Source organism: Halichoerus grypus, chromosome 11 (genome assembly GCF_964656455.1).
Source record: "Halichoerus grypus chromosome 11, mHalGry1.hap1.1, whole genome shotgun sequence".
In the NCBI taxonomy this organism is placed as follows: domain Eukaryota; kingdom Metazoa; phylum Chordata; class Mammalia; order Carnivora; family Phocidae; genus Halichoerus; species Halichoerus grypus.
The window spans coordinates 25,770,371-25,788,025 of record NC_135722.1 but is presented as its reverse complement, the minus strand read 5'-3'; the positions used below and the strand labels follow the sequence as shown (position 1 = coordinate 25,788,025).

At 45.4% G+C, this 17,655-nt stretch overlaps 1 protein-coding gene across 5 annotated transcripts in view; it reads left to right on the top strand.

Moving 5' to 3' along the window:
- Positions 1 to 17,655, top strand: part of KIAA1549L (KIAA1549 like) — a 263,990-nt gene that overhangs the window by 228,738 nt on the left and 17,597 nt on the right. For all 5 annotated transcript variants that reach the window (XM_036107246.2, XM_036107240.2, XM_036107221.2 and 2 more), the window contains one exon: positions 9,800 to 10,150. In XM_036107246.2, the coding sequence (XP_035963139.2) occupies positions 9,800 to 10,150 (351 nt within the window). The remainder of the gene's footprint in view (positions 1 to 9,799; positions 10,151 to 17,655) is intronic.

Here is a 17,655-nt window from a genome sequence, read left to right as displayed (position 1 = left end):
CGGTGTTGAGCACTTCCTCATGTGTTTATGGGACATGTTATGTATCTTCTTTTATTGATGATGATTGTTCCAGCCATTTGCCCAATTTTTTTTATTTTTTTATTAACATATAATGTATTATTTGTTTCAGGGATACAGGTCTGTGATTCATCAGTCTTACACAATTCACAGCGCTCACCACAACACATACCCTCCCCAATGTCCATCACCCAGCCACCCCATCCCTTCCACCCTCCTCCACTCCAGCAACCCTCAGTTTGTTTCCTGAGATTAAGAGTCTCTTATGGTTTATCTCCCTCTCTGGTTTCATCTTGTTTCATTTTTCCCTCCCTTCCCCTATGCTCCTCTGTCTTGTTTCTCAAAATCCTCATATCAGTGAGATCATATGATACTTATCTTTCTCTGATTGACTTATTTCACTTAGCATAATACCCTCTAGTTCCATCCACATCGTTGCAAATGGCAAGATTTCATTTTTTGATGGCTGCATAATGTTTCATATATATATATATATATATATATATATATATATATATATATATATATACACACCACATCTTCTTTATCCATTCATCTGTTGATGGACATCTAGGCTCTTTCCATAGTTTGGCTATTGTGGACATTGCTGCTATAAACGTTGGGGTGCGTGTGCCCCTTCGTATCACTACATTTGTATCTTTGGGGTAAATACCCAGTAGTGCAATTGCTGGGTCATAGGGTACCTCTATTTTCAACTTTTTGAGGAACCTCCATGCTGTTTTCCAGAGTGGCTGCACCAGCTTGCTTCCCACCAACAGTGTAGGAGGGTTCCCCTTTCTCCGCATGCTCACCAACATCTGTCGTTTCCTGACTTGTTAATTTTAGCTGTTCTGACTGGGGTGAGGTGGAGCACTTTTTCATGTGTCTGTTGGCCATTTGGATGTCTTCTTTGCAGAAATGTCTGTTCATGTGTTCTGCCCATTTCTTGATTGGATTAGTTTTTTTTGGGTGTTGAGTTTGATAAGTTCTTTATAGATTTTGTATATTAGCCCTTTATCTGATATGTCATTTGCAAATATCTTCTCCCATTCTGTCGGTTGTCTTTTGGTTTTGTTGACTGTTTCCTTTGCTGTGCAAAAGCTCTTTATCTTGATGAAGTCCCAATAGTTCATTTTTGCCCTTGCTTCCCTTGCCTTTGGCGATGTTTCTAGGAAGAAGTTGCTGCGGCTGAGGTTGAAGAGGTTGCTGCCCGTGTTCTCCTCAAGGATTTTGATGGACTCCTGTCTCACATTTAGGTCTTTCATCCATTTTGAGTCTATTTTTGTGTGTGGTGTAAGGAAATAGTCCAGTTTCATTCTTCTGCATGTGGCTGTCCAATTTTCCCAACACCATTTGTTGAAGAGACTGCCTTTTTTCCATTGGACATTCTTTCCTGCTTTGTCAAAGATTAGTTGACCATAGTGTTGAGGGTCCATTTCTGGGCTCTGTATTCTGTTCCATTGATCTATGTGTCTGTTTTTGTGCCGGTATCATACTGTCTTGATGATGACAGCTTTGTAATAGAGCTTGAAGTCCAGAATTGTGATGCCACCCATTTGCCCAATTTTTTTTTCCAATAAAACTTTATTTACAAAAATCATTGATGAGCCATAGTTTGCAGAACCTGTTTTTATGCATAGGATTTGTGACAAATCATTACCATTTCCTCAAGTCTAGGCCTCAAACTGTAACTTAAACTTCCTGAAAGCACAAAAGCCCATGGTTCCGTACAAAATACACAGTGTGTTTTAGGACTGTCGCCAATCCTGTCATAATGCAGTATTTTAACTTTGAACAGTTGCCTATTTTTTATTTATTTATTTATTTTAATAGGCATTTCTTTTTTTTTTTTTTTTTTTTTTTAAAGATTTTATTTATTTATTTGACAGAGAGAGAGATAGCGAGAGCAGGAACACAAGCAGGGGGAGTGGGAGAGGGAGAAGCAGGCTTCCTGCCAAGCAGGGAGCCCGATGCGGGACTCGATCCCAGGACCCTGGGATCATGACCTGAGCCGAAGGCAGACGCTTAACGACTGAGCCACCCAGGCGCCCTAATAGGCATTTCTTTTATGTTATGTTAATCACCATACATTACATCATTAGTTTTTGATGTAGTGTTCCATGATTCATTGTTTGTGTACAACATCCAGTGCTCCATTCAGTACATGCCCTCTTTAATACCCATCACCAGGCTAACCCATCCCCCCACCCCCCTCCCCTCTAAAAACCTCAGTTTGTTTCTCAGAGTCCATAGTCTCTCATGGTTCGTCTCCCCTTCCAATTTCCCCCCCTTCATTTTTCCCTTCCTGCTATCTTCCTTTTTTTTTTTTTTTAAACATATAATGTATTATTTGTTTCAGAGGTACAGGTCTGTGATTCAACAGTCTTACACAATTCACAGTGCTCACCATAGCACTTACACTCCCCAATGTCTATCATCCAGCCACCCCATCCCTCCCACCCCCACCACTCCAGCAACCCTCATTTGTTTCCTGAGATTAAGAATTCCTCATATCAGTGAGGTCATATGATACATGTCTTTCTCTGACTGACTTATTTCGCTCAGCATAATACCCTCCATTTGCCCAATTTTTAAATTGAGTTGTCTTTTTGTTCTTTATATATAGGAATTCCATATATATTCTGGTTACAAATCCTAGCATTTTCTCCTGGTCCATGATTTGTCCTTTCATTAGGTGTCTGATAGAAAAGTAGTTTTTAGTTTTGGGTTTGTTTTTTTTTTTTTTAAAGAGTTTATTTACTTGAGAGAGAGAGAGAGCACGAGGTGGGTGGGGAGGCAGAGGGAGAGGGAGAAGCAGGCCCCCTGCTGGGCACAGAGCCCAATGTGGGGCTCCATCCCAGGACCCTGAGATCATGACCTGAGCCCAAGGCAGACCCTTAACCAACTGAGCCACCCAGGCACCCCAGAAAACTAGTTTATAGTGTTGATGAAGTCTTAGGGCTATAGAATCTGCTCCAGGACCAGGCAGTAGGACTGAGCTGTGTCCTGAGCCGTGTCCTGTGTTGGAATACTTTCTAGAAAGAAGGTACTTGGGGGTCCCAGCAGGGCTGTCATTTCCTTCAGGTTTGTTCTGTAGTATTTCAAAGTGAAGCTGAAGTCACATGGATACTTAGTCCCTGTGTGAGCCATCCTGGTGTGCTCTTTTGAAAAAAACCCTGAAAGGGTCACAGCTTCTCACTCTTTCCGGTAGGCACCAGAGCTCAAGCCCCAAGTGGGTTCAGGTATGGAGAAGAAATGGCCTTAATTTCCTCTAAATACCTGTGGCCTTTGCTGCTGAATGATGAAATACTCTAAGAGTCCAAGATCTTCAATATGGGCATATCCTCTGACCCCATAATTCCACTTCTAGGGGTTTAACCTGAGGCTGAATCCATGGTTATGTGCAGAGTGTCATTCACAAGTGTACTTATTTCGGCTTTGTTTCTACAGCAAGATACTAGGACATCACCTACAATAGGGGACTGTTACATATAGCCTGAAAACTCCGTATAGCAGAATGCTATGAAATCATTTAAAGTTATTCCGTAAAATACATATATTTACTGGCAGAGACATTTCACAATATTGTATAAAAAGGGTTTCAAAATATTATATACAGTCCCATTTTATAAAAAACGTTATGTATGTATATATATGCGTACATATATATGTATGTATGTTTGTATATTCTGTTTATAAAAGCATGACCCAGATGGCTCAGTTTGAGTGCTGTGTCAACAAAAGTAATTTTTAAATACTTCTATTCCTTTACTTATATTTTTCATATACATGAAGGTGATTATATCATGCCCAGTAAGACTTATAAAATTCCCTTAATTCCTCTCCCGTTCATATGTCATAGCTGCTTCGGCACCTCTCTCCAAAATCCCACTTAAAAATCCTGCAGCCCACACCCTTCTGCCTGTTTGTTCTCCCCTACTTCCTATTTTCCATCACAATAGCTGGAGAATCTGTGTGGCCAATGCTGGGCCCTCCTTGAAAGGGGGGGGCTGTGGAGGTTGGTGGGGGGGGGGTGTTGGCAAGGCTCCAGCATTGATAATCTCCTTTTATTTCATATGCATAGAAAACATGTGGAAGGATATGCACAAAGGCCAAAATGTTAACAGTAGTTATTTCTGGCAGTAGGATTAGAGTGGATTTTAATTATCTTCTTTTTGCTTATCTGTGTTTTCTAATTTCCTACCATGATCGGACATTCCCTGATTAATTTTTTAGAATTTTTATTGAAGTCCATCTTGATTAACTTATAAAAATAGTTTTTTAAAAAAAATAGTTCCCCAGTACTTCAGGAGGTTGGAGAAGCAAGTATGGTAAACTTCAAGTTAAAGAGGTTTAAAAATAAATTCTCTGTCCCAGACACAGCCCCCAACATTATACCCAAGTCAACCACCAGCCAACACTGGGAGGTTTGTCTTTGCTCCTGTCTCCCCCTTTTTGTCAAATAAAAACAAAAGGTATTTTCAGAAATGTGCAAATTAGAGAGAAAGGCTTGGGGCAAGTTAAGCAAGTTAAGCCAGTATAGACATGATATGCCTTATCTGGAAGATGGGTACAACCATATGGTCCTCTGGGATGGGTGAAGTGACACATGTGGAAAACCCAGGACAAGGCTGGCTCATGACAGGTCCTCAAGTAGATTTGAGCACCTGCTATGTTAAGTTCTGTCCCTCATCAGACGAGTCTTGGTTCCAGCTTTGGGCTCAGCCCTGGATTGGAGGCTGTGGATATAAGCCTAAGACAGAGGCTCAGCCCTGTAGGCACTCCCAATCTATGGAATGAGACAGATAACAACAATTATGATAGCAGCTAGTAATTTTTAAATGCTCATGTGCCAGACACTCTTAGAAGAGCTTTATATGTATATATTGATGTTTTCCATCTTTCTAGGAGTCTATGAGATTATCTCAGTAATTATTTTATAGTCTGTCCTCCTGGTCACAGATGGTCTGTTTGTCCTTCTGTCAAAGCCCATATCTGCAGTATGGTAATCTATCTGTTTAGATATGTACAATGGGTAACAGTTTGGGGCTGGAATCAGACTCTCTGAGTTCAAATTCCAGCTCTGCCAATTACAGGCAACATATTCAATACCCCAATTTCTTCACCTATAAAATAAGGACAATCAGAGTTGCTACCTCATAGGTTACTGAGAGAAAAAGGGTGAGGGGCGCCTGGCTAGCTCAGTTGGTAGAGCACGCAACTCTTGATCTCAGGGTCGCGAGTTTGAGCCCCACATTGGGTGTAGAGATTTTAAATAAATAAACTTAAAAAAGAAAAAGGAAAGAAAAAGAGTGAATATATATAAAGCACTCTGGACAGTGTCTGGCACATAAGCTGTGAATAAATGTTATCTGCTATGATTCTTGCTGTTGTCTTTGTCGTTTGTCTCCTCCTATAGACTGGGAGCTTCTTGAGGGCTGGCTCACCATCTTATTAATTGCTGTATCCACAACTCCCAACCCAGGGCCTCGTTGAAATAATAATTGTCTATTAAGTAAAAGAGCAAATGTATCACTGCTCACATGTTTCAAGGTGGGGAAGGAAGTTGGGCAGGGGTATGAGTAGACATGAGATTACTTCATGAGTAGACATGAGATTCCCCCAAGAATGATAGTAGGAGGACCTCGGGCCTTCCTGGAGCAGATAGAGTCCAAGAAACAGTAAATGTGAGAACCAGAAGGTCCTTCCCAGATCAAAGTTCAGCTCCCCCATTTGACAGATGAGGAGCCTGAGGCTTAGGGAGTTCATGTGACTTGCCTGTGGTCATACAGCTCATCAGCATTGGAGTGAATGTGTCAGGGAATGTGGGCCCTTTATCCTAACCTCAGGTTCTACCCCATGGGCAACTGGACAGAATTTCTTATTGGTTTAATTTCACAAAGTTTTTTTTTAATATGCTAAGCTCCTAAGAGACAGAGGTGAAATGGGCTCAGGGAGCATCCAGATTTGGGCAAGACGGACATTAAATAAGCAAATACAAGTGTGAGGAGGGGGAAGCCCAGGGTATAATGACAGTTTGTCTTGTTTCCATCGGTAGATGTCAAGAGACTGAAAAACCAAGTGAGAACAGTGGGAAAACAGGAGGAGGCTGGAGCAATCCTATTGAGGTCACTTGGGGTATAACTCTGGACCCTCCAGCTAAAGTGAAGCCCCCTCCCATACGAAATGGAAACTCTGGGGTGGGAAGCAGAGGTTGACTTCTGTTGGGGTGTTATGGGGTGGACGCAGTGGGAACCTGGAGAAAATGTCTCCACCTCATCATCAAAGATCATATTTCCCCCACCAACCTTAGAGAACCCCCAAGCCAGCACAGCCCCGCCCCAGGGCTCCTGGAAGAGTGGCAGAGCAGGGAGTTAGTTGTTGCTAACAAGTATATTTTTGCCCTGCTTAAGGCACAACTATAAATTCACATAATTGACCCACCAATATGACTGGAAATGCATAGGACAGCTCAGGGGTGGGAAAAATCATAGCTCATCCCAGTGCCATTAATCTTCCACCTGGGAGTAGTTTAGCATTAAGCATCCATTATTTATTAGGGAGACGGGGATGTAGGGAGGAAGGGCAGTGTTTGGGTAGCAAACAGCATTGACAGGGAAATGTAACGGGCAACAGGTGCAGCAGGATGTGGGGGGGACGGGAGCTGGGAGAGCTAGACTGTGCCACAGCCACCCCTGGGTGACGTGGGAGAAGTCACTTAAACCACTCTGGCCTTGACCACCTCATCTATAAAATGGGGCTTGGATTAAATGGTCTCCTAAAGTCCTTACAGGGTTTGAAATTCTGTCCAAAATGTTCTCTGCATTATGAAGAAAATTTGTTTTCAGAAGTTGCATTCACAGGGCACCTGGGTGGCTCATTCGTTAAGCGTTTGCCTTCAGCTCAGGTCATGATCCCAGGGTCCTGGGATCGAGCCCCGCTTCGGGCTCCCTGCTCAGCAGGAAGCCTGCTTCTCCCTCTCCCACTCCCCCTGCTTGTGTTCCTTCTCTCGCTTTGTCTCTCTCTGTCGAATAAATAAATAAAATCTTAAAAAAAAAAGTCGCATTCACTACCCTAGAAGGTGTCATCAAGCCATCAGGGAGCACATTTCCAGGAGAGCCATCTCAAGTCTTTCCCTAAAGATCCCCAATTGATAAGAGCCCCATGAGGGCATGCACCCAGATATGAAATGTTTTTGAGTTTGTTTATTGGGGCAAAAGTAATTTTGCATTCTACTCCATGACCTATTTTTGCTTGTGTTCCTATAAAAATAGTATTCTCAATTCTTACTGTAGATGTTTGTTGATAAATCTAGATTTGAAAGTTGACAGAGACCCTCATCTTTTGATCTTGAACTACGGCGAAGCCTTAACTCTGAGTGATAAGATTACAGGGAATGTCTCTTTTCTTCTTGGTGTTTTCTGTATTTTCTATTTCTTCTCTAATGCACTTATATTAATTTAATACTAAAGGAAAGTGAGTATGTCTTCAAAATAGGAAAAATAACAAATTTCTGACCTTCCGTGTATAGATTTTAAGGGGAGAAAGACTTCCCTTTATGAATGAGTTCCCTGGCGACATTTTCTTGTTGTGCTCTATCTCATATATCCGAGAGGCTTACGCATAGTAATTACATGAGAAACAGGTGCAGTTGAATATGTAAAAGTAATAATAATGATAATTATGGTGACGACGGTTACCACTGTGTTTCGCCGTATGCTACTGTTCTAAACTCTGTGCAGATCATCATATTTAATCCTCGTAAGACCCCTGGAGGCAGATGCTACTATCCTCACTTTACAGGTGAGGAACTCAAGTGATAGAAAGTGAAGTAACTTTCCTGGTTAGAACATCGTTTATGCCCTGTCTTCTGTCTTCTCAACACACCTTTTAGATCTGGCCTTGCTGTAACATCTGTCCTCTGCAACAGGAACTTGACCTCCCCGTAGCGGTCCCTTAGCTTTTACTTCTGCCCTGAGGCTTCTCTGTCTCTGTTCCATGGGAGCCCGTTGTACCCATCTGGCACCTGCACAGATCTCAGAGTTCAAGGACACTTTCTGGAGCAACTCTTGACTAGTGGGGGATGAGAGCTGGTGGACAAGATTTTGTTATACAGTCCTCAACCATGTTCTGCCTGGTTCCTTGGCGGGGCGGGGAGGGGGGGTCCCAAGGGGAATTAAGCCTCAATTGCCCACAGCAATCACTAATTTAGTGCCTGCCCTTGATTGGCTTTTTTTTTTCTTCCCCCAATTTACTCATTCTAGGCCCTGACTGCCATTCCCTGGAATTGTTTTCCAAAATAAATGATCTGTATATAAAGTATGTCTCAGGTCCTGCTTTATGGGAGAACCTAAGCTAAGACATTGCCCCAAGGTTTACTCAGCTGTTAAATTGTGCCACCCAGGTGGGAGAATATTCATTCTCTGTAAAATAATAGTAACCACCCAGAACCAGGATATAAATACCTAAATCTTTTTAAATGGGTGCGTGTGTATGGAGAAGGAGTTTACACGCACACCCCGATAGGCTTGGGAGTGGAATAAGTACACCAAAGTTTAATGGTTTTTAGATTTTTTTTCCCTCTTACTTATCCATATTGTCTAATTTTGCTAAAGTGGTAGTATGTCACTTACGTCATAGATGGAGAGCAGGGTGGCAAACTGATCTATGCTGATTTATTCTCACGGAACCCTCACGTTCTTCTACCACGGACGTGCTTGAGTGAATGTGGACTAACTACTCCCCCACAGCCTTACTCTCAGGCTGTCATAGACCCAGACACAGGCCGACTTCTTAAATAAGCATTCATTAGCAGGCGAGCATGAGACAGTCCGTGCAGCCTGCTCTGGAAGCTGATGATGCCCCAGCCTCTGCCAACTCAGGTACTGCAGCTGCCCCCTAAGTGAAAGGTTCACTGGAGGAAGGCGGGAGAACATTCTAGATCTGTTGGTCTCAACCCTGAGCAGGCAGGAGAGTCTCCTGGAGGGCTGGCTAAAGCACAGGTTGCTGGGCCCTGCTCCAGAGCTTCTGATTCAGTGTGGAGCCCACTTTGAGATCAGTGTGATCTAGTGGCAGGATTTTGTTGCTCTCTCCAATAAAACTGGCATTGGGCAGCCAGCGATTCCCTAAATGGCTGGACACAGGACCATTTAGAGAGTTAGTCTAGAGTCCAGAGCATCAACCATTGGGGTGTAGACTACCAGACGCTCTAGATTCTTTTACCTAAAAGGCATGAGGGTGGAGAATGTCTCTAAGTGGTTTTAGAGAATATCATTAATGCCGTCAGTGAAAAGCCATTTCTCATCATCCTTACGCCAGTTAGCAAAGCCTGCTGCATCGCTGGAACTGCAGAAAAGTGAAGCCACCTGGAGAGCTGGCAAGTGGCCTTCCAAACACAGTGCTAGCTGACCACCCCTGTGGGGTGGATTCCTGGATAGGGCAGCGAGGTGCTAACATACATGAGCACTACACCTAATAATAGCAGAAGTCCAAGCTGAACATTTTTTTTTAAAGATTTTATTTATTTATTTGACAGAGAGACACAGCAAGAAAAGGAACACAAGCAGGGGGAGTGGGAGAGGGAGAAGCAGGCTTCCCACAGAGCAGGGAGCCCGATACGGGGCTCGATCCCAGGACCCTGGGATCATGACCTGAGCCGAAGGCAGCCGCTTAATGACTGAGCCACCCAGGCGCCCCCAAGCTGAACATTTTAAAGTGCAGACAGCGTTAAGGGGAAGGAAAGTTCATTAACAAATCAATGGGCTTGTGTTTGATCCCCCAGACGGAGCCTGAGATCATAGAAGAAACCAACATTGACAGAGTGAATGAGCCCCGGGGCTACGGCAGGTCAAGGCAGGTGAAGGGCCACTCGGAGACGTCCACGCTGAGCTCCCAGCCCTCCATCGATGAGGTCCGGCAGCAGATGCACATGCTGCTGGAGGAGGCCTTCAGCCTGGCATCCGCGGGCCACGCAGGCCAGGGCCGGCACCAGGAAGCCTATGGCTCAGCACAGCACCTGCCCTACTCGGAGGTGGTGACCAGCGCTCCGGGGACCATGACGCGGCCCAGGGCAGGAGTGCAGTGGGTGCCCACCTATCGCCCAGAAATGTACCAGTACAGTCTGCCTCGGCCGGTAAGTCAGACGTCCCACCCACCTGCCACCAGCAGGTCAGCTCTGCCCAGCGTGTTCCCAAAGGAGGTCTCAGGGCGGGGACTTCTAGGGATAAACCACCTGGGGATTTGGAGACAAACTTTTCTGGGCTCTCATCCCATCCTCCACCCATGATCCAAGCCTAAACCCATGGGCACAAACACACAGGAAGCCCTCACATCAAACCGTAATACACTGTAGGATGAATTTCCTTTCGACTACCCCTCCTGTAAAGGCTTGACCTCATTCTTCATGCACTGGTGGTTTCCTGCACTTCCAAGTGCGAGGACCCATTTTAAATGTCAGAACACATTGCAGAGCTTCGTGTTAGGGAGCCATGGGCCTGATGGTTCGGAGCAGAGGCTCTGGAGGCGGGTCGTTTGACTCCGAGTCCCTGTTCCATGACTCACTAGCCTTGGAGACATCACTTAAATTCTCTACAGGTGAAATCAACAAGAAAAATAACCCACTTCCTAGGGTTGTTGTAAAGATTAAACGAGTCGATCTATCTGAGGCACTCAGAAGAATGCCGGGCACACAGTAAATGCTACAACAATGTTGGTCGTGCCTATTTCATTTGCTGGTAAGTGCGCTTCAGGATTGGAGAAAGCACCCAGTGACTGAAAGCTTCCATGATTTAAACAAGAATTTTAATTAGCGTGCATTTCACTCATTACCACAGCATCTACAGATACCTTTTTAAAAAGATGGATAAACCGTGGACCATAATAAACGATGCATTGTGCGTGTATAGATTTCACCCTCGTAATAGTCTACGCCCTATCCCCGACGGTTACTCATTAATAGAGCTTTATAAATTGTCGTTGTGATGTATAATAACATAACAAAAGCCAACAGTTGTTGTTTTACTTTTATTAGGTATTGATCATGTATATGTGTATGCTCTTGATCATGCTACTACAAGTAAGGACCACTGAGGCAGGTAGTAGTTTTATCCCTATTTTACAGATGAAGGAACTGAGGTTACACACGTGTTCAGGTCCCACAGCCAGGAAGGGGCACCGCTGGGACCCAGAGCCAGGCGGTCAGCACCAGGGCCCGTGTTCTTATCCAGCATGCTGTTCTCCCTTGTGCAGTGTTACAATACCTCTTCATCCACATTATTTCTTTCATCTGCAGGAGACTAATTGGGACACCTGTGGGCTTGTGGACCCTCGTGATAATTTCATGCCCCTACCCGCCACGGTCCACACTACACAGGCACTTAATACATTGCTGCTTGCTGTGCAACCACATAGCCTGCACACTATTGTGAATTTCCTTATTGTTCTCCTTTGCTCCAGATCCCCCCTCTCCTCCAAGTCACTGAGATGTCTCCCCTTGACCCTGCTCCTCATCCCCTCTATCAGTTCCCTCTCTGTGAATGTCAGCGTCTAGCCTTACCTTTCCCATTGGCTAAGCTTTAGCAGGAGAGACTGAAGTTTATTTCAAACAAAACCTCGAGGGTGGGGTGGCCGTGTGTGTGTGGGACCATCGTCTGCAAGCGTTTGTCCTTAGGTTGGCAGGTGCAGAATTTCTATCTTGTCTGTTCACTCCACGGGGATCAGCTCCTGGGAATTTGACTCACACTGATTAGGCTCCCAACAACTGTTTTATTAAGGATTCGAACTTAGCAACGTGCAGTGAGAAGTTGGCTGACCACATGGGCCAGAATACTTATGTTTGCTGGTCAGTGTGATCTTTCATTAAGTAAAAGCCAAGCTGAGGAAAGTAAAACATTGTCAGAAGGAGAGCTAGTTATTTTTGGAGCTTTCTTCTTCTCCATCTGTGATAGGCAAACCTGGAGAGTACAGACAATGAAGGACAAAGGGTAAACACCAGCCATCTTTTTTACATCCCATTTTCTGAGGTATGGGTAGAATACAATGCAAAATTCTTAAAACAGTCTTTAAGCTAAAATAGAAGACTTTGGGGCAATGCCCAGATATCAGGAATCTGAGTCTGTCTCCACCATCAGGGAAGTTTGCTGGACATGTTCAAGAAGCACCACCTTCCGAAAGGGTGTCACAACTGTGGGGCCACCACTGGCCATGCTCCCATCAGCTGGAGTCCCAAACATCCTTTTTTTAGAAAGAGAAAAATTCTCACCAAGCCTTACAAATCCATCACCTTTAAAAGACTTTCCTTTGGCCATGATGTTACAGTTTGCACAATTATAGTTCTCTTATTGTCCATTAAATCGGTACCCACCCTTATGGGGGAAGAAGGGGTTTTTCTTACTGAGATTTAGAAAACACCCGAATCTTATCACATTTATACGCAGCTCTTAAGTGTCTGTCCCCTGGGAAGAGTCACCTGTATCCGTTCTGTATTGATTCACACTGACTTCAGTTTCGTTGGCTCATCCTTCTTGACCTCCATACATTGACCTCATCCCTGGACTTGCCCTGAGCCCGGAGTAGAAGGGCACACGCGGCTGAATGACCGTAGCCATGGCTGCCACTCTGAGCCTCGGGTTCCTCGGCCATGAAACGGTGGTGATAAGAGGTCTTCAGTGAGGATGAAGTGGGCGTTCATGGAGAATGTTTAGCACAGTCCTGCACCTGGGGAGCACCCGCTACTTGTTTGCTGATATTAATCAGAGGGCTTCCGATGAAGCTCAGCCCCTCAAATTGCTCGATTAATGGTAGTCATCATTGTAAAACTATTCTGCCCTTTTCACTGAATTCCACTAGTTATATTCCTTCTCCTGACAGTTCCGGGACTACATCTTTTCCTCCTCATGCTCTGTTGAATTCCTTTAAGAGCATGCTCCGGGTGCCCCAACTGAGGGTCCCAGAGAAGCTTCACTTCTGTTGAAAGATGATTCTCAACAGCTGGACCCCTCTGGCTGGAGGCCAGACTCTGGGGATCCATAGAGAGATCCGATTTCAGAGAGAAAAATTTAAACAACCAGGAGGAGTCTTCCAGCCGCTGATGGAATCCATGTCCATGGTGCTTCAATTTAACAAAACTATCTAAAAATTTCATTGTGGGACCTATGAAAACCTAGATCATTCTGTTCGTTATAATTTGGGGTTGGCAGTGGTGCCAAGAAGGGCAACAACATCAGCATTCCAGGCTTGAAAAACAAGGCCACCGAAAACTGGGAAAGAGCTGAGAAATAACACAGCAGAGAGATGGGCCATCAAACCAGAACACTATCAAAGGCAGTTCTCTTGTTATGAAGACTTCCTCTTTTTTGCCAACACATGTGGTCCCTATTTTCATAAAAGGAAAAAATAGCTAACAATACACAGTAGAAATAATGATTCTTAACCCGAGTTCTTTGCCGAGCCCCCTTGTGCTATGATAATGTGGAAATCAATAGAAAAGGTGGCGATTGAGAATGATAACTATGATTACTTTTCAGCTTCCCAAAAGGAAGCTCTTGGAGCTCCGCCGGAGGATAATTGGAAGCTGGTGGTTTTCGATGAGCTAGGCCAGGCTGATGCCATTTATATCATGGCAGCCTGGGACTTCCGCACTGCAGTTTGGGGGACTCTTGATCATATTTCACCCCGGAATCTGTGACGAGATTGGACTTGACACCTAAAGACCAATCCAGTTTTGCCGGCAGCCCTAATGAGTCTCTGTCAAGTGGAATGAAAACATCCTTCAGCCTTCCTGTTGGTGTCAGAGGAGGGGATTCAGAGAAAGGTAGTAGGGTTAAAACAGCCTCCCCACTAGAGGCACTTGGAGGAGACTCAGATCTCCAGAACGGCAGAGTGTGATCTCTTCATAAGGAAGCTGACCCTGAGAGGATTTTGTCCATTCCTATCACTGCCACTTATAAGGGAGACATCTCTATTAGGATGAAATCGAGAATTTCACAGCTTTTCTTTTTTCCTGTTTTCCCCTCAAAATCAAAACAAAACCTCTGTTGATGAGATAGGCAGACCTGTCAGATATGAGTCTGCAAACACCACAACACTTGGGTTCAGGAAATAATTATGTTTCTTATGTTCCTCCGAATCCGATTTGCATCTGTTCTGAGCTCCCATCTGGTCAGGTGGGTGGGAAATTCAGTGTCAGTTTTTACTGGGCCCTCTCCGCCTCTGGTTGCTCCAAAGTCATTGGTGGCTTGAGGCAGTCGGAACACTGGGAGAGGGTCTGTCCCTGGCACTGTTGGTGGGGCGCTGTCCAACTCTTGGGAGTCCTTGAAGCAGGTCACACTGTCACACTGTCCTACAGCCTTGGTGTGGGGATCTTTGCCTCTGGACTGCCCTGAGGAAGCCCCCTTGAAAACCAGCTAAGTACCCAACATCCAGCAACAGCATACCCCTCGAAGCTTAGAAAAATCACCCAAGTGAGTAAAAACCACAGTTTATCCAGGAATGCTGCATGGGAAGGGAGAAAGGGAAGTGTAGGAGATGAAGTCTGAAGAATACTTAGCCCACAAAACTCAGGGGGTGCAAGACATATACCTTTCTTTATTTTTCTCTTCTCCATGTGCCAAAGGCTCAATTTCAGTTCAGGGTCTCCCTCCCTAACCATGGGTTGAGCTATTGCAGGGTCCTACATGGTGCAAAGCATGGTGAAGGGGTGGGAAGTAGGCATGAGAATCTGGTTTCAGTTTGTCCTCATCTAACTACTCTGGCTGGTGTCCGTGAGAAGTCCTTATTTCCATCTAATCTCCAGCTGTTAGTCCAGGAGGAGCACAGCTGGATCCTGAGCCTCCTGTTTGCAAGCTCTGTCCAGACCCCTCCCCTCTCCCTGCCATGCTTGAGTATGCTCATTCTCCCTCTTTGTCTCTCTCTTTCCCCCTCTGTCACACACACACACACACACACACACACACACATCCTATCCCTCTCCCTTCTCTAGCATCTTCCTCATATTAGCCTCTCCCTCCCTTTCCCCCAGAGCGAGGCAGGACCTAGAGCCCCTTCTCCAGACCCATCAGCATCTAAGCCCTCTGGCTTCCCTCCCACTCTCCTCCCCTTCCTAACCCCAGGGTGTTTACCTCATCTAGGGGCAGAGTGGTCTAAATGTACCTCTCTTCTTCCAAATCTCTTCTTTCAGCATCAACTTTAGGCCTTGAGTGCTTTAGCGCTTAGGTTTTTGATATTCAAAATCCTAAATTCAATAGTTTTGGCTATCGAAACTCCAATGAGAACTGGCTCTTGGGCCATCCTCAATGGTTGTGGCTATGGCCTTCCTTCCCTGGGGCAGGAAGGTGGGATACCCTTGCTGCTTGGCATAGGGGAAGGGCCCTGGATTCCAGGAATTGTGGGGAGAAAAAAAGTGTTGATTACTACAATTACTATATCAAAAGATTACCCTGTCTCAGAAGGAAGTGATTTTACTTATGGAGGACGTACTGTGTGCCAGATGTTACATTAACACATAAAATGAGTCTTTCAGGGGCGCCTGGGTGGCTCAGTCATTAAGCGTCTGCCTTCGGCTCAGGTCACGATCCTAGAGTCCTGGGATCAAGCCCCGCGTCGGGCTCCCTGCTCAGCGAGGAGCCTGCTTCTCCCTCTTCCTCTCCCCCCTGCTTGTGGTCCCTCTCTCGCTGTCTCTCTCTCTCTCTGTCAAATAAATAAAAATTTAAAAATCTTTTAAAAAAATAATAAAATGAGTCTTTCGAACAGCCTTTGGCATGGGGGTCTAATACTGTTAACCACCATCACCTGGTGAGAAAGTAGGCCCAGGCAAGGCAAGTTGCCCAAAGTCAAGCAGCTGGTAAGGATCAAGCCAGGATTCAGCCCTGGGTTTGTCTGGTTTCAAACCCATGCCCTCTGTACCACACCACCCTTAGCTCAGGTTTGCAAGACAGTGCCCTAAACTGGCTATGGGACTTTAGACAAGTCAGTTTACCTCTCTGGGCTTTAGTATCCCCCTTGCTTAAGGTAAGGGGTGTGGTCTCAGTGTCTCCTGCTCTCTTTCTAGCTTGAACCTTTTATGAGTCCCGAGGCCTTGGAAGCCTTAGATGTGACTCTACCAGCAGCTCCTGGTGAACTGACAGATGAAGATGAGCCCTGGGTTTTCACCATGGGGTTAGTCTTCAATTACCAAGTCCTCTGTTTTCAACTAAATAAGAACTATCCTTCTGGAAGACTTTGCTTCCTACACCGGGATGTAAAGCTATTTATAGGCCCACGTGGACACCTGTTTTGCCTGGAGCCGTATTGTTACTAGCGGGTGTGGAGAGATTGCTGCATCCACTCTGCCCTGGGGCTGGCTTGCTGGTACTGGATAAAAGCCTCCAGTGAGGGTGGGCTGACTGTGGCCTGTCAGTCCTCCTTCCCCCACCAGTGCAAAGCCTGAGACCCTCTGACCTGTCCCTCCAGCTGCAGGCTGCCCCCTTTGACCTGTCATCCCTATTGTGCTCCTCTTGAGGTTGATCTTGACCACATTCGTCCTTCTGGATGGATGCACATGCACAAGGAGGGGCCAGCACACAGTGGGTCTCACCTGGGCTCACTCTCTACTAGGATTTCTAGAGAGGATGGCCTTGAGCCGCTCCCATCACCCCCCAAGGACATCATGACTGAAACTTTGAGCAGACTACGTAGTCACCTTTTTCCCTTCTACTCTGACCACCAAACTTCTAAGCCCAAAGAGTGGCCTAGTCTAGTCACATTCAGGCTCCTTCCACCTCAAAGACCTCAGGCCTGTTTACAAAAACTGCCTTCTGTTCTGAGTCTCTGATCTCCTTCCTAGCCAGAGGGCAGGGATCCCAAAAGATGGTGTCCTTGGGTGCCAGGCTGGGTCCACTGTCATGGAACAGGGAACTTGGAACCAGGCAACAGTTTTGAGCAATAGCTTCCAGTGAAATCCCAGTCACAACGCAGCCAGCAAGAAGCCAAGGTTCCAGATACATAACAAGAGAAACCGGAATGTGAGGGCTTAGAAATCTGGGGAACCTGCACAGAGGGAGGGAGGAAGACACTAGGAGAGGTCATTCTCTCAGCCCCCAAGCAACAGGGCATGGGCTCTACTTTTTATGTGACCCCTGTGGCCCCTGAGGATACAGCCCAAAGGCAACTGTCTGATCTCCTGTTCAGTCTTGCTCGTATCTGGAAAGATCTTCCAAAGTAAGGAATTCCCTTGGTACTTATCAAAACTTCAGAATTTTTAATCCATTCTTTGGTGAAGTGCTACAAGACAGACACAGGCATAAAAAGGCTTTTTCTTGAAGGCTGGAAAACTGTGTTGAGCATAGAATAAGGCTTCCAGGGATCAGGGATAAAAATAGGTCGTCTCTCTCCTCTACCGAGTATCGTGAGAGAGGCCAGAAGATGGAAGAGGGGCTATAAACCCCTTTCTCTATTTTGGGAAAGGCATGTCCTTACTTGATGGTTTATTGATAATAATGGAGTACAAGCTGGAAGGGCATCCAAGATTATGATTTTCAAACTCTCTGCAAAATCTTAGAGTTCAGGGAGGTCCCAGGTTGTCATCATGCTGGTAAGTGAAGGGCCAAATTCACCAGCACTGCCCACCCCCCCAACTTCAACCAGAGAAGCTCTGCTTTAATC